Source organism: Schistocerca serialis, chromosome 3 (assembly GCF_023864345.2).
Source record: "Schistocerca serialis cubense isolate TAMUIC-IGC-003099 chromosome 3, iqSchSeri2.2, whole genome shotgun sequence".
Taxonomy (NCBI): Eukaryota; Metazoa; Arthropoda; class Insecta; order Orthoptera; family Acrididae; genus Schistocerca; species Schistocerca serialis.
In genome coordinates this window covers 373737130-373762380 of record NC_064640.1, presented here as the reverse complement: position 1 = coordinate 373762380, position 25251 = coordinate 373737130, and the positions used below count along the sequence as shown (strand labels likewise).

Here is a 25251-nt window from a genome sequence, read left to right as displayed (position 1 = left end):
AAGTCGTCATCGTGTCACCGCCACTGATCAAACATCGATAAGCAAATCGAATGTCTGTACGTCTTTGCCACAGGCGGCGCATGTGTAAGCATATGTCTCTGCTGCCAACCGGCATCTGTGACCCACATGCGCAGTACCGCCGTGGTGGAGCATATAAGGCCGTCAGTCTTGTGACTCACTCTGAGGATGGTCGGATTATATGTGGCCGAAATATCAGTGGAGGAAATTTTATTTGTGTGGTTGCATGCCCATAATTTGATGGATTATATTCCCAAATTATTTCGAAACACTTCTGTGCTCCATAGTGCCCATGGCTGTGATGAAGGTAATTAAGTAATATTTCTGTCTGTTCATCTGGAAAACATAGCTGCCATCCTTGCCTGTCCAAACATTCTCACTTATTGTTTAATTTTTTCTATCCTTTACACCTAAAATTAACTTTAATGAATTTCAATGTTGGATCCCTCTTTTGGAGCCTATGCATATCTCTGCATATTGCTTTCATCTCCTTCTCTTCCTCTACACCTTTTATATATATTATGCAATGAAATGTGTCGCTAGGGCCTCCCATCAGGTAGAATGGTACCTTTTCAGTTGACACCAGTTTGGTGACTTGTGTGTTGATGGGAGTGAGATAATGATGAAGACAACACAACACTCAGTCCCTGAGTGGTGAAAATTTCCAACCCAGCTGGGAATAGAACATGGGCCCATTGGCTTGACATTCTGTCGCACTAACCACTCAGCTATCGAGGTAGGCTATACATTACCATATTGTTAAATGTTTGTAAAAGTTCATTCATGTCTTCTGGGTGGTACAATTATTTTGTTCAGTCTCTTCACATGTAACACAGTCCTCACAAACCATCTATCTTTTTGACTACAACAATTAGGTTTCTATACTCACTCAAGCCCAATTCAACAACCTTCCAATCTAGCATTTTATTTCTTTTGGCCCTTACTGCTTCCCTGTCTGTCACAAAAATGGTGAAATACTTAAGCCTAACTATTTCATCAGGAATTACCTTTAAATGACATTTAAAATCAACTACAAATGCAGCCACTGACTGTACTTAACTTGCATTTCCCCGCTGATGTATGCAGCCTCTGCTGCTGTATGTTTCATTTGATGCTGGCGCAATATCACCTGCAATGTGGACTGCCATTTGCCTTGTGTGACATGGTGTGAAGCTGCCACCTCTGCTGCTTGCAGCCAATGTGATGTTGACCACATGTGTCACCACGTGAACATGCTGCCACTGCACCGTGGCTCCTATGCAATGCCTCCCACATGTGTCGCTGTGTAGACAATGCCTCTGCTGCCCGGTGACTTTACCCAAGTGGACTGTGATACCAGTAATGTACCATGTCACAGTTGTCTGCCACTGCTGTTACTAACATGTGCTGTTATGCTTATCATCTGCACTAAGTGTGCTATTCCTGCTGCTACATTTACTACTACCTCACTAAACAGTAACTCCTGAGACCCCATGCTAACTGCTCACTATTACAGCTTGGGTACTGGGACAACTAGTCTAGAATATCAATAGAATGAAAATGCATCCCAATCCAGAATGAGCCAATCCAATTATGATGCTTTTATCCATGCCCCAGGTTGTGGGCAATGTGTAGCCATTAACTTTGAGTGTGACTTGCCAACACCATTGGGAGTGGTCATACAGTGTCACTCTTTGGCTCAAAAACATAATAATTTTAATACCAAAGCCTTATGTTGGCAATGAGACATGAGTGAATAATTTAATAAAAGATGTACTGAGGCTGGATCTGTAGGTCAAAATCCTGAAGAATAATAACATTGTTTGAAACAGATTGATTTTAAGTTTTATATAAACCCCTCTTAATTATTTTTTAGAGAAGCACAAAGCATGCAAATGGTGACCATGAACAAATAACTCATTGAATAATTGAACAGCATCTATCACCAGTGCAAATTTTGGCATTACTTTGTGCAGATGTAGCATTATATCCAGCAGCATGTGCTAAATCACAATGTACAAGTCCCGGTCCACAAAAATAATGTTCACCTCATACACATTGCCCATTGAATTATCAGCTCCAGACTAAATATCTCACCAATGTATTTTCATTAAAATCATACTAGTGATGACATTACAAGACATATTAACTTTTCCCATGACTACATCACCAGAACACACCAGCTGCTTGTAATGTCACATCATCATTCACAAAACATGTGAGGAAATGTAAGATCTGTTCCTGATTTGCGCTGCAAGTTACACTGAAACTTGTGACAAGATCTATCTTTTCTGCAAACTATCACCACAGGGAAAGGAAAAAATACAAAGGTTATATGTCCTGTTAATGATAAGATCATGAGAAATGAATCATCACTGTAAATGAGATCTAATGTTGAGAGTTTAATATTTAATAGGGAAGGCAGCTGCCATGGTCACAGTGCCTAACTGTCTGCATCATTTTTTAACTGCAACAAAAGATGTGTGTCAAGATTACTTTGAAAGTCATTAACAATATTTTTTTATACACTGATAAACCAATACAGTGTGACTGCTGCCCATTGTAAGGTTGAATGCCATCTGACTGCACAGTGAGCATGTGATATGGTAAATGAACTATATAAGCAGAACAGAAATGAAAAGTGAATCATTAACATGATTCAGGCTGCAGATGTTGAAATCCACTGACATAAGTGACTTTGAAAAAGGACAGTTGGGAACAAGCATCTCAGAAATGGTGAAGCTGGTCACTGTTCCCATAATACTATCATGATCATCTATGGAAAATGATTCCGCATTGGTGAAACCATGAGTAAGTGACAAGTTGTTGGATGTCCATCCCATTATTGCAAACCACGTGCATTTCTTCATACTTGATGTCCTCCTTGATGATGGTGGTATCTCCGGCAGCATAACTACCTATGTCAAAATCACAGAATCTACTGAGGTTCTAGAAGTATGATAGTGAAGTGATGTTGATGTCTTAGTTCTGCCTGATATTGGCCTTTTGGAATGCATCTGGGATGCTGCTGGGCACTAGCTCCATCCCACAAACCACCAGTCCATAATTTCCTGGAATTGAGTGATCTGTTCACAGCCATCTGGTGCCACATACCTCCATAAACCTACCAATGACTTGTCAAATTTTTGTCATCTGGAATTATTGCTGTATTTCGTTCCAAAGGTTGACCAATATGCTATTAAGCAGGTAATCACACAGTTTTTTTTTCTTTTTTTTTTTTTCTCCAGTGTAAATTCTGTTTTCTTTGTTTCATGATACCATTCAATGAACTTTTGAGATACACCATTTCTAAGTACTTGTAGTATTTGTATGATGAATCATACATTAAACACTTCCTACATTTCTAAAAGCAAATAAGATTCGTAGGTAATGTTTGACTTACTGTATCATTTTGTTACAGAATTACTGCACAGATGATATTATACAAGCTTTGCTGGCTGACCATCAGATGTTGGACGAAGTTGCCAAGAAATCTATCTACCAATTAAGAATAGAACTGAACTACAAATGTTCAGTTTGGAACAGTCTAAGATTAGAGAAAAATATTTATGTATTAACTGGATTACTTTATGATTGGCTGGAGCTGCTGAAAACCCCTGCTTTGAACTGTGATAGCTTAAGCTACATAGTTATCTTTGGAAACAACCCAGAAAAGTGTCTAAAAAAATTAGATAAGGTACATATTCTGTATTATAGCCAATATTTCACATGCTCACACACATGCATTATTTGGTGGATCTCAACATAAAGGAAAACATCCACAGTGTGAAACAATTGGTATATTAGTACAATAAAGCATGTGTCATAAACTACATCTGGTATGATAAGTTCACTGCTGACATTAAAATAAATGGGAGTTCTGCACACATGTCAGATAAGAGGCTTGATTTTTCCTGTTTTGCTTAAATTAAACGTGAACAAATATTTTACTCAATGTATTCACAAGAAGACCATCATTTGGAAGCGAGAGGTGTAGTAACTTTATTAAATGCATTGTTCATCTACCGTTAACATAGATCTGTGTACAGAATAAATATGTAAATATTTGTATATTTATTAAAACAAAGGAATGAAAATACCTTCCTTTGTTTCAGTGTGTGTGTCTGTGTGTGTCTGTGTGTGTGTGTGTGTGTGTGTGTGTGTGTGTGTGTGTGTGTGTGTGTGTGTGTGTGTGTCTTGTGAAATGACATATTTTACCAAAAATACTGCAGCATACAGTCCTAATTAAAATACAGAAACCAACAACACATTCAAATGATTTTCATTAAAATGATTTTCATTTCAGAAAACATCGTTCTTGTGCAACGCAGCTAGCTCTTTATTCGCACGAAGTAATGGCCGCTATCGACAGGGGATCTCAAGTTGATTTCGTATTTCTAGATTTCCGGAAAGCTTTTGACACCATCCCTCACAAGTGACTTCTAATCAAGTAGCGGGTCTATGGGGTACCGTCTCAGTTGTGTGACTGGATTCGTGATTTCCTGTCAGGAAGGTCGCAGTTCGTAGTAATAGACGGCAAATCATCAAGTAAAACTGAAGTGATATCAGGTGTTCCCCAGGGAAGCGTCCTGGGACCTCTGCTGTTCCTGGTCTATATAAATGACCTGGGTGACAATCTGAGCAGTTCTCTTAGGCTGTTCGCAGATGATACTGTAATTTACCGTCTAGTAAGGTCATCCGAAGACCAGTATCAGTTGCAAAGCGATTTAGAAAAGATTGCTGTGTGGTGTGGCAGGTGGCAGTTGACACTAAATAACGAAAAGTGTGAGGTGATCCACATGAGTTCAAAAAGAAATCCGTTGGAATTTGATTACTCGATAAATAGTACAATTCTCAAGGCTGTCAATTCAACTAAGTACCTGGGTGTTAAAATTATGAACAACTTCAGTTGGAAAGACCACATAGATAATATTGTGGGGAAGGTGAGCCAAAGGTTGTGTTTCATTGGCAGGACACTTAGAAGATGCAACAAGTCCACTAAAGAGACAGCTTACACTACACTCGTTCATCCTCTGTTAGAATATTGCTGCGCGGTGTGGGATCCTTACCAGGGGGATTGACGGAGGAATCGAAAGCGTGCAAAAAAGGGCAGCTCATTTTGTATTATCACATAATAGGGGAGAGAGTGTGGCAGATATGATACGTGAGTTGGGATGAAAGTCATTAAAGCAAAGACGTTTTTCGTCGCGGCGAGAACTATTTACGAAATTTCAGTCACCAACTTTCTCTTCCGAATGCGAAAATATTTTGTTGAGCCCAACCTACATAGGTAGGAATGATCATCAAAATAAAATAAGAGAAATCAGAGCTCGAACAGAAAGGTTTAGGTGTTCGTTTTTCCCACGTGCTGTTCGGGAGTGGAATGGTAGAGAGATAGTATGATTGTGGTTCGATGAACCCTCTGCCAAGCACTTAAATGTGAATTGCAGAGTAGTCATGTAGATGAAGATGTAGAATAACTAACAACATATGCTCTGGATCTTCTGTTAATTATCTTAAGCTTCTATTCTTAGTGAGAATTCATTCTTCATTTCACTATGAAAATATGTGTGAATCAATGTTTCTTCGTTAAAGAAAATTTTTTGCACCAGGGCAATTCTCTACATTAGTTATGGTAGGGGCACATCTACTTCATTCTCAACTAGATAATTCTGTATCTCCTGGAAAATTGGATAATGTTTGAAGTTTTATATGTGTGAATATTCTTTTTTTTTCTTGAAGGCTGTGCAGTATTTATTGGAATACTTGCTAAGGTTTATCCGGAGATTACAGCCCATAACTAAGAATTCAGAACAGGAATTAATCAAGAGATTTATGTCCTCACTGACTCAACAAAGCATAGAAATCTGTGGTGTTCTGCAACCTACAGGTATGTAAGTTCATGGTCCTAACTGAAAAACTTATGTAGCTCATTTTTATGATAAACTGATGTTAGTGTGACTATTGCCATTGCATCTTTATGATTAAAATTGCAGGACATGTTTTTCTTGTGGATGAAGTGGAATGGCAAGAGGTAGAAAATAGTTTGAAACATAATATTAATATTCAAGAAAGAGAGGTGATGGAATATGACATCTAACTTGTTTTCAGTAGCTACACTTTTGCCCACCAAGAAGTGTTAAATTCACTAACAAAATCTCTTTACTGATGAAATCTCTAGTGTATCGATACCCACCTCCTCATCTCCTTCTCCAATAGAAAGGTTTTTATTTCTTTGTTTCTTTCAATGCTGGCTTTTACAGTCACACATATATTCAAAAGCACAAACATTATCCCGTACTAAAATTAGGACTACAGATCATGCTGCCCCAGAGCAAATCATATCATATAAGGGGTCTAACACTGGCATTAATGATATGCAATGTTTCTTATTTTACCAGTGATTTGAAGAATTTACAGATTTTTTAGTGTGCTGTGACACATCTAAAACACATGTACATAATTTGAATCTTACCATCACAGACAGGAAAAAGGAACCTGATACCAGAATTCAGGCTAGAGTGGAACAATGGCAATATTTAACAACCCATTGCAGTTACTGTTGTAATGCCTTGGTTGTCCAGAGAGATAGTCAATATGCAACTCTATTACTTCATTTGAGCTTTCAAGAATGTAGTATTAAGAGATTTGACCTCATTGCCACTTTTAAGTGTATTTGTCCCTAAAAACCATTATGTGAGATTCCTTGATCAGTAAGGCTTAATACAAGTGTAAATGTTAATGAATATCAGCAGTCTGCAAGGAAGTGAATGTATAAACACTCATTTTCTGAGACTTCTTCATGAGCAAGGCAATCCTGGAAATCTGACATGATGGTAGAACTGTTTTCTCACATTGCCAATTTTTCTCTGTAATCATTAACAATGTTGTTCAACTCAGAAAAATACAGAGGCCATCTAGAAGAGCAATCTCACCTTCATGTGAAAATTGCCTTCATACTGTCACTGACAAGGATATTGGATACAGGTTTACCTTAAATGGGTCATTCTCTCGGGATAGTCTTTATATGATTTCTGGCCAAAAAATAATCTCAGCTCTTGAGGGAAAGTAATTGCATGCTGGCATAATGACAGAAATCATTACATTCACTACATGTTATATAGCACAGATATGTGAGGAGGTATCATACTGTATATAGTAAATTTTTCATACAAAGGAATGTGTGCCTCATGTCAAAAATGTTAACCTTCACAGAGCTAATCTTTAAACTCTATAAATGCAGTTATTTACACAGAGTATGCACAGATAGTAGAGTTGTATTCATTTTGCTGAAAAGATTCTGTTTGCTACTCAACTAATTTAGAACAATGACAGGGCCAATGTCAGAAAATATTATATATTGTACATTTCCAAAAAATAATTAGAAAATCTCTTTTGTATTGATCAGTTTACGTTAGTGACTTCATCTTGAGCTGTGATTTTGATCAACTTTGCAGCTGCATATATGGTATACAAACAGAGTACAACAGACATTTAGCCATTCAGGAATAAACTTTTGAAAATAATTTCAAATAAGGAAAAAATTATCAGTTATGTAACTACAAGAGGACATTTAAAAGGGATTACAGCTTGTATCCTCACTGTAATGAGGTATTTTAGAGGGAAGGAGTTTGATTGCAGTTTAATACCCCATTCATGACAAAGAACACCAGCTTGGAATGTACAAAGATGGTGTAGGAAACTGGATATTATCTTTAAATATGAAGCACACTTACTGCAGCCATACAACAAGATTGGTTCAGAGCAGCAGACCTACAGAGAGAAAGCTACCAGGATGAGTGGCAACTGCTAGAAAAATATTTGCTATGTGCTTTAAGGATGAATTTGCAACCCAAGTAAAAGGTAACACAGAAGGATAGCAAAATAAAAATATCACTTATTGAGTATATCCAGTTTAGTAGCAGGATATATGATTAAATTTGTACATGATCTTTGGGTATACAATGTGTGAAATTTGGTACACAGAACTGTCACCTCTGGTAGCAATAACAACTCTAACTTGAGTGGGCATTCAGTCCAGCTGAGATTGGGTAACATATAATGGGTGCATCATTCCTTACTGCTTCAACTCTGCACCAGAGTGCAGCAGTCATAGTGGCTGGTGAATTGTATTGCACCATTCTCTTTGCAACCCATTTTCAGTGGGTGCGAGGTCTTGAGAATATGTTGAACTGGCCAACAGTTCTACCGTCCATATTGAGGTAGGTCAGTACAGAATTGGAAACATACATTATTTTGTTATCTCATTAAAAGTTAATGTCATGGATATTGCAAAGATAGGGCACAGCCAGTGACCTTAACACATCACAAATATAATGTCTGGTGTGCTGTGGTGTCCATCATGTGTCAAATCTTGTTGTTGGATAAACTGTAAGTCCACCTCTCTCTCCAGTATTACATATATGGAAGATGCAACAATGGCCACTGTACTGACAGTCCAAGGTGATCCAGATGTAGTTGCACTGTCTGCATGGATACATATCTTATCACAAACCAGCCCATTTCCAGATTCTAGGCACTTGATGTAACTGTATGATCTTGCATGGCCAAGTGAACAAATGTATGTTCACTCTGGTGCTAGTCACATGGTGGCATTGACTTCCTGCATGGAATTGAGTAAGACCTTCCTGAATCCATCAATTCTATATTTCCATGATAATCATGGGATGCTGATTAAAGTGAGAAGCACTGTTGTGGGACCACAAACCAGAGTCTTAATAGGCCATGATCCAGCTGCTGTCAAATTCTGACACATTCTGGTACATTTTTCCTTCTTACACAAGGCATAACATGAGCTTCTCACAAACCACCAACATTCAGATGTGATTTCTGAATAATAAACCTGCCTCATAATCATTTCTTATATACAGTATACAGATGGTGCTACTCATGCCTACTATGTGCAGTTGCACTGAAATGTGAATAATTTCCATTCCCAAGCATGTTGTAAAATTCATTCCAATTTGACATCTGTTAATGGTGTTCTGACTTTAATGACCAGAAGTGTATTTGTAAGCAAAGTTGAGAATTCAGTATCTAAGTGTGTGGCATAAAAAGGAACCACATTGTTTACAGGTATCTCAACATACTTATTGATGGATTTATTTATGAACACCACACCGAGTGTTGGAGCACCAGCACAGTCATCCCATTATGCCCAGCATATCTCAGGTCTTACCTGATACACTCATTTTGCACACTCCATGTGAGAGTGTCAAAAAATCTTGTACTCAGAGATGAGTAGCATTTCTGACATCTTGCCCCAGTTAATACTACCATTGTAAGATGATAAATCCCTCCTCTTTTTAATCAACACATATGAATAACAGAGACATGGCGATGCCAAGACCACTGGGGTGAGGTGGCTGGTACTGAAACACTGTCCTACAAAAATATAGTGGCATTCCAATATCAGGAATGACAGGTTGTGAAGTGGGTATAGGTGGTTGATCTACTGACTGGAAGTTGTTTGGAGATGGATAACCTTTTGTGCCCCATCAGCACACATCTCCTCTGTATAGGTCCTAAAAAACTGCTGCAGCTGATGGTGTAAAATTAAGTTGAAGTGCCACTTTGGTGTGCTGTCCCTATTCTCCTGACATCACCTACAGGCTGCCTGTGATGGACTGGTTAATGGACAAGGACTTTTATGCCTTGTATAGTTCCTGATGTGACCACGTCACCACATCTTAGGTGCAAATCAACAAATAACTAGAACTCAGATGAACTCACAATAATGCTCATGTAGATCAGATCTTCTATTTAAATACTATTCTTTAAGAACAGACATCTTTCATTATCAAGGAGTAGATGCATGGAAGATTTGGAAGTAGGATGTTGTGATATGTTCATGGGAAAAATTTGTGACATTGTGAAACTAACGAAGACTCCACACATCAATGTTCTAACAACATGATAATCTCTGTTGTCATTTTCCTCTTTCATATACTTTTCTAATGGTAGTATGTAACAGTAAACATTTTCTGATGCACATCAGCATTTAATTACTCACTTCAAGTTATATCATTTGCTGCTCTTTGGTATTAGAGGTTAAATGTCAATGCTCACAACAGCTGTGAACTGAAGTCAGAGATAACACTCTCACGAAGAATTAGAAAAATGCATGACAAAATATCACTCTGATATTCATTATTACTATTATTATTATTATTATTATTTATGTATTCAGCAGAGATTTTGATGTAATACAGTTGGTACATGTTGTATCTTTACACATAGGCATTGTCAGGTCTTATTCACTAAAGTTGAGAGTACATTAAAGTTTGCATATATAGTTACAAATTAATATATAGTTACAGATTAATACTATTATACATATTAATAATCACACATGTTAAAATCACACAGGTTTATAATCTTGTTAGTCTATTGTAAGAGTTTATAACCATATATTCATTTATTCATAACTTTGCTTTGATAAAAAATTCCTAAATTGAATAAAATGGATTTTCTGTCAGTATTTGTCTAATACAGTTTTTAAATTCCTTTATGTTTTCTATTTGCATAATGACATTTGAAGACAGTTATAGAGGGACATTCCAACATGTGTAATCCCTTTCTCATGTTGGCTGGTTCAATGCTGGATTGCCTTTAGTTTCCAGCAATTCCTGGTTTGATAATGGTGTACCTGTTCATTTGTTTCATAGAGATTACTGTGTTTTTTATGTGAGTTTTAGAATTCTGTAGATGTAGACATTTACTGCTGCTAGGTTGTTCAATTCCTTGAATTTCAACCTATGAGTGGTATGCCTCTTTTTCCTTGTCATTATGAAGATGGCTTTTTTGTGTATAATAAGGATCTTATTCATATTTAATGCTCTCCCCCAAAGTTCAATCCTGTAGGACATAGTTTAATAAAGTTGTGCATAGTAATATTTTATTAGGGTTTCCATGTTGACAATTTCACTTAACTTCCTGATGTTGATGTGCTCTGATAATATCGATATGTCGTCTCTGCAGAGAGCCAAAAATTTTGCACATTTCACTTGCTCAAGTCAATTCTAGCAGATTTTGTTTGGTCTTACTATTTTTAAAATTGATAAAAATGGTTCTCTTGTAATTAGGTACTGTCCTATTATTGCAAAATCATTTATCAAGGTAACAAAGAACAGCTTCAGTGTTTAGAGCACATTCTTCTAAATTTGCATCCTTCATTCATCAGCATGAAAGATGGTCTTATTTTGGATGCGATTGGGTAGACCATTTACAGAAATCAAGAAGAATAATGGCCCACGTGCAGTTCCTTGTGGTACACCATGTAAAATTTTCTTTTGAGTACAATTTATTTCCTTTTTCATCTGATATTTCCACTTTCTGATGCCTGTTTGTCACATAAGACCTAAACAAGTCAAGCACAGTACCTCTGATCCCATAGAATTCTAATTTCTGCAGAAGTAATTCATGGTTTACTAGACCAAATGTTTTAGATAGGTCACAAAGTATCCCTATTGTAGTTTCTTCCTTGTCAAAAGCATCGAGCACATAGTCAGTGGGATCTTTTGCAGCAGTAGTGGTGAACTTATTTTCCTGGTAACCATGGTGACTTCTGGATAATATTACGTGTGTTGTGAAAAACCTCATCAACCTGTTTTACAGAATATGTGCAAAGATTTTTGTTATTAGATTAGATTAGATTAGATGAATTATTGTTGTGAAATTATTGTTGTAAAATACTCACAGGTCAGTAATTTTCTGGTTCTCTTGCATCATCCTTTTTGAATACAGGTATTAACCTTGCAATTTTTAGGCTTTCTGGAAACACCGCCTCTGCCATTGACTCATTAAATACTTTGCACAGTGGCTTAGCTATAAAGACAGAAGACAGTTTCACAAGATTGTTTGATGTCCCATAAACATCCTGTGTCTTAGTGTTTTTCAGGTTGTTTTAATTACTTGCTTTAATTACTTCTCTTTCACTAGTAGGAAACAAATAAATTGAATTACTTAATGGTTGTTTCATCAGCTTTAACCCACTTAAAGCATTAGTTGCTGAGATTGTGATATTGTCCATCATATATTGCAGATATTTATATATTAGTTATTGAAGACATTTGCTATTGATTCAGGGCTTTTTAGTAAGGTGTTATTCAATCTAATTTCTTTGGGACAGTATTTTTTTTCCTTTTATGACCTTTTTCTTCATTTAAGTTTTGCCATGCTGTCCTTGCTTTGTTTTCAGAAAGGCTGATAGCCTTCTCAATAGCCTTTTCTCAGCAATTTTATGACTTTTTGATATATTTTCTTATACCTGGTATAATACATCTTGATATTTAAGTACTGTGTTCTGCACTTAACTAATCTATGCAGCTCTTTGAACCTCATAAGACACCTGTAATTATATGACAGTAATGGCTCTTTTACAAGCTTAATCAATGTTAATATGTCTATTTAGCTCACTTGGCCTAGTCACGTGCCTTGAATTTGCAACTTTCATAACATGGTTTGTTGATTTCTATTTAACTACCAAATCTCTATTGAGGCTCATTAAACAGGCATTAACAGTTCATATACCTCCATCAAAGGTCAGTACGTGCCTGGGATGCCTTGCCAAACTCAATTGTGAATCATGAAACAAATATGAAACAAACATTTATAATACACCAATTAATATAAAATCTATAATACAAAATTATAACACATATTACAACTCACTTAGTGTCATGCAGTGGCACCAATCAGTGTTTGCCACCACGCCCACCACTAGCTGAATTACTCCAACCTTAAACTAAATAACAATTAATAGTTTTCGTTGGATTCCCATGCATCTGGTTCCATTTTATGAATTGATTTGTCTACATTGGTTATGTCATCTTATGTGTTACATCCATTTACATCAATCTATCTTTAACCTTTTACTCTGACCAACCATTGTCCTCTTATCTCCATATGGCTACCATTTCTTCATTATAAGTTACAGTTCTCTATTAGGCACTAACATGAACAGTAGGTTTTCATAATTGGCTAATTACAATGTCCTCTTTTAAATTATCTGATCTTGTTCATTGTATTTGACTAGGATGTACTATCTCTTGCTATCTCATTATCATGAAGACAGATTATAACTGTGAGTTGTATTAGCACTGTTCTCATATTACTTCCTCCATAGTACTTTAAATAGTTACAAACTATGTTATCCACTGACAATACTACATCTAGGTTCACAATTTTGTCTTCATTCTTGATCAAATAACTGCATCTAAGATGTTGTTCATAAATGTACAAAAATTTCTGAATTTTAGCGACATTCACTTAAACTATCTGCCTTATTAGCAGCTATGTGTTACATAATTGCAGTACATTCATATTTCCCTCCAGCCAAAGATCATTTTATATTTCTATAGTAGTATTTGGTGAAATAGTTGATATGTCATTTTATCCTTCACATTACCATCTTCCATGCTATTTTTGGACACATAGAGTAATAATTTTAACTTACAAGGTTTTACAAAAGTGTAGTTAAACCTTTGTTTGTTTTAGAGGAATAAAACTTAACTTTAACTTTTCTTGTAAACAAATATTTCTTTGTGTCTTACATTTGATGAGCATTGTATGCTATCAATTGTGTGGGCATAATCTCTCTCAAGATAAGCTATAGTTTCCCACTGAAAGATATTGTAGTTAACCTCATCTATCTTGTCCTGAGAGGACACGAAAGATAACACTTCTCCCCACTTGTCTTACCACAAATTACTGTTCCTTTATCTTTTCATTGTACCATTAGTAGAGCTCTAATTTTTGATCCCATTGTAAGCATCTTCATGAATAGATGCATGGGAACTTTCAGCAACAGATACTAACACATCTAAGTGAGCACAAAGGCCCGCTGACAACAACAAATATGGGCACATGCCAGTCAGGGTTTATTTACCATACAGCCCTCAATATTTAGTACCTAAACTCAGATATTACTGGTACTACTTGGGTAGGTCAGCAATACTGCTGCCCATGGGCTACTAGGATACTCTTACATCACTTCCTTGTACCACTTAATTTGATAGATACTTATTTATGGATTACTTCACCTAAGAGTGCTACTAATTTAAGATTATTGATTTATATGCCTTCCTCCCTATTATCATGAATGCTTCCACATCACTGTTATTATAGCTGTACTTGTGGTCGCAATCTTACTTATGACTTCCTGGCTCTCTTTAGATTTTTACTTGATTGTATACTTATTATATAATGGCTAGTTTAGCATATTTTATATGACATAATCTACTACAACTCTATTTTATGCCGTTTCCTTATTATTTATGTCTAACGTCAACTGAGTTTAACTTTCAGGTTTTACTAGGTTATCATAGTGCTACATAGTGCTAGTGGTATTTCCAGGCAGTTAGTTTAGCTTAGGTATGTCTTTAAGGTCAACACTGCTTGTTGTTCCTCATGATACTGATGTATCTGCAATAAATTATACAAACCTTTAATTATACCACTGCTTGGGTCTGTTAGTGCTACCACTTTGGGATGGGATACTTTTAATACCTCTCAGGGCGATTTAGGGACAAGGTCCAACCATTGTATATGTTACTCAGCACAATACATCCTACAAAGCTGTCCCAGAATTTGCATAATACATTTTGTGGGGTTACTTTGCAGGTAACATTTTGAAATCATTATGTGTCTGATACTGTATTTTTCAAACAATTCCTTAAAGTCATTCCAAAAAGTTGGATACCATTATCAGACAAAATCCATTTGGGAGCTCCTACATTTACTAAGTAATTCTGTCCTATACACCATACCATGCTTTTGGCAGAAGCCACTTTTAATGGATAAAACCACATGTATTTTGAACAACATTCATTCATGACAATAGTACAACATATTGTAACCTTATTGGCCACTCAGTTTCCTTCTCTTGGTGGTAGCTTGGACATAACCTAATAATCTTCTGTACAATTTTACTCATATTCTTCCAGTAAAATACTTAATCTTCCTGCAATTTAGATGCTAGTGAAAATATTTACTGAATACACCCTAATTCAGTTACAGAGACTTGTATAGAGCAATTTCAAAGTCATCTTTTGTTGTTATTCTTCTGACCAATACTTATCTTTAAACTGTCAGCGGAAATATTCCCAACTAGCAAACTCTTATGCATGTAAAAACCCCATTCTGAGGCTTTCTTTTCTAAATGCCCTGCTATGAACCTAACTCTTCTCCTATAGTCCCATGAGGTTGATGATATGCTCTCAAATGCCCTCAGAAAAATAATAGCATGTACATTGCCCTCAAGCTTAAAATTCAGGAATCAAGCTGATAGATGACCTCAACTTTCCATGTGGAACTCTTCTTATCAGTGTAACAGATGACCATTCTGCATTAATCATACTATTGTTACGTTCTATTCTCTTTCCCCCATTCAAGCCATTTCCTGTCATTCTTTCCAACCCATGTGCCTTATCAGTTAGCTGTAAGCTACGGCATGGTGAAGGTTCTCCATTATATAAAGGTGAGGCAACCTGGCCATCATATTTGCTACAACACCTCTGATATCAAATTACATCCCTCTTGGCTTTGTCTTCTAGTTTCAGTGTAGATCCTTCTCCCATACCTGAAGTGGTAGCATACTGTGAGTCCTCACTAACTTTATTTTGTTGTAACTCAGCCATCTTCTTCTGATCTAATTCCACCTTCTTCCTCTTCAAAGCTTGGTGTTTCCCATGTTTTTTATCAGTTTCCTTTCTCAAATTTGAAAAGTTTTCTTCCTGTTTCTTCTGAAGGTCTAACACCATCTTTTTAACTGATTCAACCAATACATTTTGAGATAATTCTAATGTCCTTCTGGATTTCTTTACTTTTACTGTCTAGATGCATGAATAATGTGACCCTTAAATTAAACACTTCCTTGGTCAATTTCTGAATTTCCTGATGTAACTGGTCCTTTTCAGCCCAAGATTCACAAGTGGGACCTTCGAGTTTTTTGTCACTGTCAGATATTTGACCCTTTACCTACTGCCTTAACTCCTGCTTATTCTTTTTAATTTTAGTTACATCTTGCCTTAACAGTAGATTATTCTTTTTAAGTTCACTATTATCATTCCTCGATTCTCAGCTCGTTTTGTCCAGTTTTTCCTTTAAATCATAATGTATGGAAAGTTCAGTTTGAGAATTATGAATTATTTAGGGATAAAGGAGACAACTCTTACGCAGAAGCGCTCGTCATTGATAGGCACATAGATAAAAAGTACAGAGCTTTGCTAACTTTCAGGATGAACTTTCTTTTTCAATCTTGTAGGAGAAACATGCACACAAACATACACACACTCACTCACATGCACATGCCTGTCTCCCTGCATTGTGCTCAGTTGACTGCCACCTCTTTTCCAGCCCACAGTGAGTACTAGGATGAAGTGGCAGTGCGGGATTCTTGCCAAAAATAATGTCAACTACCCAGTGGCACAACATGCAGCAGAGGACAGCATGCGAGATTTCAATGGCTGCTTCACAACCCGTGCCATCTGAATCCTCCCCACCACCAGCAGCTTTCCTGAGCCATGAAGATGGAAGCTATCCTCCCATGAGCCACTAGATCTTTCCCCCAAACTCTTTCCCTGTCTCCTGCCACTCTCCATCCCTCACCCCATCCCACTATGCACCCCCATATCCACCCAGTACACTTACCATGGGCCAGGAAAGAGCTGGCAGTCAACTGGATGCAATGTAAGGAGGCAGGCATGGGCATGTGAGTAAGTGTGTGTGTTTGTGTGCATGTTTTTCTTACAAGCTAGAAAAAGGAAGTTCATTCGAAAAGCTAGCAAAGCTCTGCTCCTTTTGTTTGTGTATCCATCAACAATGCAGTGCTTTTGCCTTTCACTGAGTCATGTCCTTCATTCCTAAATAACTTGAGTTTCTTTATATCTTTTAACATTTGGAGCATTTCATCCTCCATGTTTAATTGACCGAGTAAAATCCTATATTATGACAAGAAACTTCTTACTGCACACACCTTACAACATTTCTCCAAAATAACTCACAGTTAAACATCCTATTCATTCTATCACCACACATAAACACTCAAGGTAGTTGCCATTATGAAAATGACTCACTATTAACAAACTTATTGTCTCACAGTTGTAGACAGGAACCATTGTGATACACGCACTCATTGTGGCTGCACTTAGTCAACTGCACAGGTAGCACCAACTCATACCTTGCTCTCATCTTATGACAGTGTGATGACCTCACGTGGATCTCAGTCAAATGCACTACCGGATGCTCACTGTCCACATGTGGATACTGGAAACCCAGCTGCAGCTGCTGCCAGTCTGCACCTGTACAAAACTTTTACGTGTATGGATGTGAGAGGCTTCTTGACAACCACTTAAATCTTCTGTTCTCAGTCTTCACATGTTGACTTAAGAATCATCTATCCTAAATCTTCCCAGTTGTTTCCTATGCAGTCCTGGTACTGAGAGTGACACAATGCACTGCCCTCTTCTCCCGACTTCAACCACAGGCTGCCTGCAATGAATTTATTAATGGATAAGTACTTTTACGTCTCATATAGTTGCTGGTGTGATCATGTGTTACCATGTCACAGGTACAAATCGATTTTCAAACCACTTTAGAAATAACACCACTGGTCAGAATGATGTCAAATTGCAACCGAATATTATCAGAGAAGGGGGGAAAATGTATGGCAGAAGAAAAAAAAATAGTTACAAAATGTAGCAATAGCTGGGCACTTTAAGCATCATAATTTAATAGTGGTTGACTATAAATGACAAATGAATCATACAACAATGGCTAAGGTATGTTTGATGTTAAACAAACTGTACTACTCGATGTGCATGGGTGTACAGGTGTGATACAGTTAGTTACATAAGCCCATCCACCAAGGCAAGGTCATATTGCATCAGATGGGAAAAGTCAGTTTTTAATTGTCCCGAGGCCAAAAACCACATAAAAAACATCAATCACATCAGTTTTTAATCATCCTGAGGCCAAAAACTGCATATCAATCACATTGGTTTTTAATTCTTGTGAGGCCAAAAACCACATAAAAAGCATCAATCAAAATCAAATCAGATAATTAATTTCTGTGTGACTGCTGCAAAATATGTTCAATACACTGTCCACTGCTTTCTTCAACAATTTGAAACTGAGAAACAGCATATTCAACAACTGATTGAAGTGTGTCCACTGTTACCTTCAGAATGTGTTGCGCAATGCATGCCTTCGAAGTAGCTGAGTTTGCAATCAGAACATTGCACAAAACATCTTCCAGACAGCCCCACAGCCAGAAGTCACATGGATTAAGATCAGGTGATCGGGTCAGCCAGGCTGTAGGGAAATGGCGGCTGATAATTCTAGCATTTCCAAAACGGCACTTTGGCAGTTGCTTAAGGGGATTTGCAAAGTGTGGAGGTGCACCATCTTGCATAAAATGATCCTATCCACACATTTGTGGTGTTGAAGAGCTGAAATGATGTGGTTGTGTAAAAAACACTCATAGTGGTCACCAGTGATGGTACAGGTACCAGGCCCGGAAGCACTCATCTCTTTGAAAAAATACGACCCTATGATAAATGATGCCATAAACCTGCACCAGACAGTGACCTTTTCAGGATGAAATGTTACTGGTTGATTTGTGTGGGGATTTTCCATTGCCCATATTTGACAATTCTGTATATTGACACATCCTGTGAAATTGAAGTGGGCTTTGTCTGTCCACAAAGTCTTCCATGGCCAATCATTGTCCACTTCCATGCAAGCAAGAAATTCTAAAGCAAAGGCCCTCTTGGTCGCAGGTCAACAGGAAGCAACTTGTGCACTTGGGTAATTTTGAATGGACAGCTCGGAAGGATGTTTCAGAGGATTTTACACACCATGCTCATGGGTATGTCTAGTGTTCGGGAATTCTCTGTGTACTACATGTTTGCACACCACCACTCTTCTCCTCCTGCATTGCTGTGGCCACTGCTTCCACTAACATCAAATCAATTCATTTCCTCCCTCTACCAGGTTACACATCAAAAGAACCCTCTTTTTGAATTTCTGAATCATTTTCTTCAGATCCATGGCAGTCATTGGACCAACGCTTTTTTTTTTTTCAAACCATTCCGTGTCCAGAACTTCTGCAGAGTAACATGTGGACAATCATCAGTCTTGTAATACAGCTTCAGACATGAAAGGAGGAAAAGCCATGTAGCCAGAGTGTTTAAATCAACTTCAATGGGTCTTGCGCATGACAGGTGTTTTCATTTACATATTCTGACACCTACTGATCAATTTTTACACTATTTTTTTTCTTGTGCCATATGGTTTCCACCTTCTCTGATAATATTCTGTTGCAATTTGATGTCATTGTGACCAAAGGTGTTATTTCTACAGTGTTTTGAAAGTTTAACTCTAATTATAATCACCCTGTATAACCAAGACCTTGGAAAACTTTCAATAATATTCATATAAGTCAGAGCAGTATGATTCTTTAATAACAGACCATGTATGCTGTCAAGAAGTAAGTGCATGGATACTTCAGATGTGGAATATTGAGTCACATTCATGGGAAAAAATTGTGATATTGTGAAATGAACAAAGACTTCTTATACCAATGTTCATCTAAAACAAGAATCTCTCGTACCAATGTCCTCTTTCATAGACTTTTTTAATGAAAGTATTTAATGATAACCCTTTCTTAAGCATGTAAGTGTTTGGATAACTCACTTCAAGTGATATCATTAGTTGCACTTCATTACTAGTGTTTAAATGTCATTGTTCATGTCAGCTGTGAATTGCAGTCAGAGATACCACTCCCAAAAATTGAAACAAGTTGTGACAAAATATTACTCCAATATTCATTACAATTGGCTTGTAAGACACAAATAAATATATAACAGTCACAATTGGATTGTATAACTTCTTTAAGGATGTAGAGGCTTATCTCACTAGGGGTAAGATAGATACTGCCTACAGGAAAATTAAAGAGACCTTTGGAGAAAGGAGAACCACTTGCATGAATATCAAGAGCTTTGATGGAAACCCAGTTCTAAGCAAAGAAGGGAAAGCAGAAAGGTGGAAGGAGTATATAGAGGGTCTATACAAGGGCGACGAACTTGAGACGAAATTTTGGAAATGGAAGAGGATGTAGATGAAGATGAAATGGGAGATATGATACTGCGTAAAGAGTTTGACAGAACACTGAAAGATCTGAGTCGAAACAAGGCCTCAGGAGTAGACAACATTCCATTAGAACTACTGACAGCCTTGGGAGAGCCAGTCCTGACAAAACTCTACCATCTGGTGAGCAAGATGTATGAGACAGGCGAAATACCCTCAGACTTCAAGAAGAATATAATAACTCCAATCCCAAAGAAAGCAGGTGTTGACAGATGTGAAAATTACCAAACTATCAGTTTAATAGGTCACAGCTGCAAAATACTAACGCAAATTCTTTACAGACGAATGGAAAAACTGATAGAAGCCGACCTCGGGGAAGATCAGTTTGGATTCCGTAGAAATGTTGGAACACGTTAGGCAATACTTACCCTACGACTTATCTTAGAAGAAAGATTAAGGAAAGGCAAACCTACGTTTCTAGCATTTGTAGACTTAGAGAAAGCTTTTGACAATGTTGATTGGAATACTCTCTTTAAATTCTGAAGGTGGCAGGGGTAAAATACAGGGAGCGAAAGGCTATTTACAATTTGTACAGAAACCAGATGGCAGTTATAAGAGTCGAGGGGTATGAAATGGAAGCAGTGGTTGGGAAGGGAGTGAGACAGGGTTGTAGCCTATCCCCAATGTTATTCAATCTGTATATTGAGCAAGCAATAAAGGAAACAAAAGAAAAGTTCGGAGTAGGTATTAAAATCCATGGAGAAGAAATAAAAACTTTGAGGTTTGCCGATGACATTGTAATTCTGTCAGAGACAGCAAAGGACTTGGAAGAGCAGCTGAATGGAATGGACAGTGTCTTGAAAGGAGGGTACAAGATGAACATCAACCAAAGCAAAACGAGGATAATGGAATGTAGTTGAATTAAGTCGGGTGATGCTGTGGAAATTAGATTAGGAAATGAGACACTTAAAGTAGTAAAGGAGTTTTGCTATTTGGGGAGCAAAATAACTGACGATGGCCAAAGTAGAGAGGATATAAAATGTAGACTGGCAATGGCAAGGAAAGCGTTTCTGAAGAAGAAATATTTGTTAACATCGAGTATAGATTTAAATGTCAGGAAGTCGTTTCTGAAAGTATTTGTATGGAGTGTAGCCATGTATGGAAGTGAAACGTGGACGATAAATAGTTTAGACAAGAAGAGAATAGAAGCTTTCGAAATGTGGTGCTACAGAAGAATGCTGAAGATTAGATGGGTAGATCACATAACTAATGAGGAGGTATTGAATAGAATTGGGGAGAAGAGGAGCTTGTGGCACAACTTGACTAGAAGAAGGGATCGGTTGGTAGGACATGTTCTGAGACATCGAGGGATCACCAATTTAGTATTGGAGGGCAGCGTGGAGGGTAACAATCGTAGAGGGAGACCAAGAGATGAATACACTAAGCAGATTCAGAAGGATGCAGGCTGCAGTAGGTACTGGGATATGAAGCAGCTTGCACAGGATAGAGTAGCATGGAGAGCTGCATCAAACCAGTCTCAGGACTGAAGACCACAATAACAACAACAACAACTTCTTTAACAAGTCTAATTGATGTTAATATGTCTATTTAGCTTACTTGGAGTAGTCACATGCACTGAATTTGCAGCTCTCATAATGTAGTATGTTGATTTCCATTTAACTATAAAATCACTATTGATACTTGTTAAACGAGCACTAAAAGTTCATATATCTTCATCAAAGTTCACTATGTGCATGAATATTTAAGTGGAAATCAATCAGTCAGCATCTACACAGTATTATCTGTCAGTAATACTGTTACAGTTCTGATCCTGTACAATGCAGAGAACATTTACTGTCATTGAAACTTTAGTTTAAACATCCATTTTCTTCCTCTGAACTATAAGGATCTCCATTTATAGTTGCTTGCCTAATCTTTCTTCAGCTCCAAAGTATCAAATTTAAAAGTTGCCAAATTAAGTAATTTTCAAAACTGAGATATCTTAGTATATCTTCTGAGAACTTATTATGTATAATCAGTCATCAACATATACATACCTGGTAGAACACAACTTTTAATGTTCACAGTCAGGCATCAAATTCCTTAGCGAGACATTTTTAATAAATAAAATTCAGTATCGACAATGTCTTCCAGATCATCTGCCACCCACTAACCACCAACTGGACTTCACTAACACTCAGTACACCTGCTACTGTGTCATTAGAACAGCAATGGGACACCTTGCCAAACTTAGTTGTGGATCATGAAACAAATATAAAACAAACATTTTAATACACCAATTAATATAAAATCTATAATACAAAGTTATACTCATATTATTACTCACCTGGCATCACACAGCAGAACCAGTCAGTGTCTGCCATGATCATCGTAAACACTACGATGGCCAGGGCAGAGCTGAGGGCAGGGCCAGGCAGAGATTTCCAGTGCCAACTGGTGAGACTGTGGTTGTGACTACCATAACAGTCCTGATATTTGTTGTGACTGAAGCTGATTTGCATGCTGGATCATCTGCAACATTAAAAATCTGGAGCTCCTTGTAGCTGGTGACAATTCCTTGTGTTGAACACTGGTTCCAGCCATAGGCATGCTCCCAGACTTGGGAGCCTGTATGATAGTAGGGTTGTGTGTCTGAGCTCCTGGCACATCATGTTGGATGCAGTAGTTCAAACAACATTCAGAGTCTGTGCCCATGCAAGATTTTCACTAAGTTGTCCATTAATTTGGTTGGATCAGTGTATGGTGAGGAAGCTGGTCAGTTCTTCTCTATGGAAAACATTCACATAATTGGTTTTTGCATTGTCTTTTGTATGTCCTGACTCTGCTTCACCTCAGAATTTGATGCTAGGCAGAAGGGGTCTCTGTTCTGTTTTACTGACAGAAGAACCTTAATGTAGATGTAGATTTTTACAGCCAGCACAAATGTGCTGGTATGAATGCTCATGAAAATGTTAAAGTATATCATTGCAGAGATTTTCTGTCAGTTTTTGGGCTTGCATTGTTGATCCCTCTTTGTCAAAGTCTTACATTCTTCCACTGAGACTGAACAGATGAAGTTACAGTACTTTCTTAGACAATACTTTACCCAATATACCAGAAGATGTGCCTTTATCAGTGTGATGAAACATGTATTTCATATACAATGAAGTAAATCCTCTATTAAATATTAATGCTTATTAGCTTCAAATAACAGGTTACGTGACTTATGGATATGAAGATATGGACTGATTTGCTGGCCACCATATTCTCCAGACTTAAGTGCACTGGATTTTCATTTATAGGAGAATTTGAAACCTCTTTTGTGTGGTGTCTCAGTACAAGATGTAGAGAGTCTTCAGATCTGTATAGTGGAAGGCTGCAAAACAATGCACATTGGTCCAGGGACACTTCAGAAACCCAACACATCACTGTTACAGAGAGTATTTAATGTTCATGTGGTATGCTGGTACATTCTGTTCATGTATGTTTCCCATGATTAATGTTCCACAAAGAGTTGTAGAAAATGAGTTCTGTAGTGGAAATGAAGTTTTTTTCTGACAGCATATTCATTCATCATATTTTCTTCTGTGTGAGGAATGTGTCCTGAATGTTTGGCCATGGGTTTTTGTTCTGCCTTGTATAAAGAAAATTAGAGCACAGTCCCCTAAATATCCACACAAGTAGTTTAGCACTAGTTGTAACTGTTCATTAGTATACTTAATAGAGGTTAAAAAGGGACTACTAAGAACTAGCTGGTGAGTCCTTAATTAAATATTTGTGAAACTTAACAGAACCAACCAGGATAGACCCCACTGTCCAGACCAGATGTTCATGCTGTGTAGCTACTAGTGTCTGCAAGATAACAATATAAATGTATTGTTTTCTGAGGTACATATGTAGATCATTTACTCACCAACCTACACTGTAAACACCATGTTCAATAAAAGTGTGCTAACCTCTCAACCAAATGTATTATTATGATACATAAAAAACTGATAATTTAGTGATGATATTAACTAGACCCATGAGGACACCACTTCCATGAGTTGATCCCTGCTTCTGAAAGTCAGGTATAGCCCAAGACCACAATGAGCATAAATTTACCAAGCTGTAACACTATCCATATGCTTTGCCCAGCTATTTGAAGGCTGTGTAACATAAATGGGTATTGTATTGAAACTGGGGACCTAGAAACGATGGAAAGGCTTCATTCCACTGTAGCCCTCAGTGGTTCACAACCCCACAACAGGCCACAGAAGTCCACTCACTCCAGTGCCGCCCCACACCAAACCCAGGGGTATTGTGCAGTTTGGTCCCCAGCAGTGCCACCCCCCCCCCCCCCCCTTTCCTTATACCAGATGAATCTAACCCCAAATTTTTTGCGTGGTAGAGTAATTATGGTGTACGCGTATGGGGAGACAGTGTTTGCGCAGCAATCGCCAACATAGTGTAACTGAGGTGGAATAAGGGGGACCAGCACCAAGGCAGATGGAAACCACCTTAAAAACCCGCCACAGGTTGGCCAGTACACTAGATCTTGACAAAAATCTGCTGGACAGATTTGTGGTGGAGACAGGCATGCCTTCCCGGTTGCAAAGCAGCATGTTAGACAACGTGGCTAGCTGGTTGGGCAACATTAATGGGTAGTAAGATGTCATCTTTCTTCATAGAATGCAGGCTTTCAATGTCGATATTTGTGTTATTGCTGATACTTGTTTTATGGGTCTTAAGCCATAGTCAAAAGCGTAATACTGTGCCTAATGTTTTGTATTCCAAGGCTGGGGACATCATCAGAGGCTTCAATGAAAGCAGTTACAGTCACAGACAAGCACAATAAGCTGAAATTCTTATAAACAATTACAGCAGTTACAGCCTCAAACATGATCAGTACGCCAAACTGTATATAAACAGTTCAGCTTACTGGGTTAGTTTGAGGATTTTACACAGAGAATTATGCCTTGGACCATGACTCAATGCCCAAAAACGAAATATCAGCAACAGCATAATCATTCTCCTTCTGTTGATGAACAGATAGGTGCCTGGAACAGTTTTAAAGAACCAAGGCAATACTATCAATGTTAAATTTCAGACATTGCACACTCAGTTTTACAAGATGGATTCATGATGATCAGATGATTACTATCA

At 37.6% G+C, this 25251-nt stretch overlaps 1 protein-coding gene across 1 annotated transcript in view; it reads left to right on the top strand.

Annotated features, from left to right (window-relative positions):
* LOC126470871 (protein tyrosine phosphatase domain-containing protein 1-like) overlaps positions 1–25251 on the top strand; it is a 560875-nt gene that overhangs the window by 474982 nt on the left and 60642 nt on the right. Inside the window, exons 10-11 of the mRNA XM_050098887.1 lie at positions 3419–3694; positions 5740–5887. Of these exons, the coding sequence (XP_049954844.1) occupies positions 3419–3694; positions 5740–5887 (424 nt within the window). The remainder of the gene's footprint in view (positions 1–3418; positions 3695–5739; positions 5888–25251) is intronic.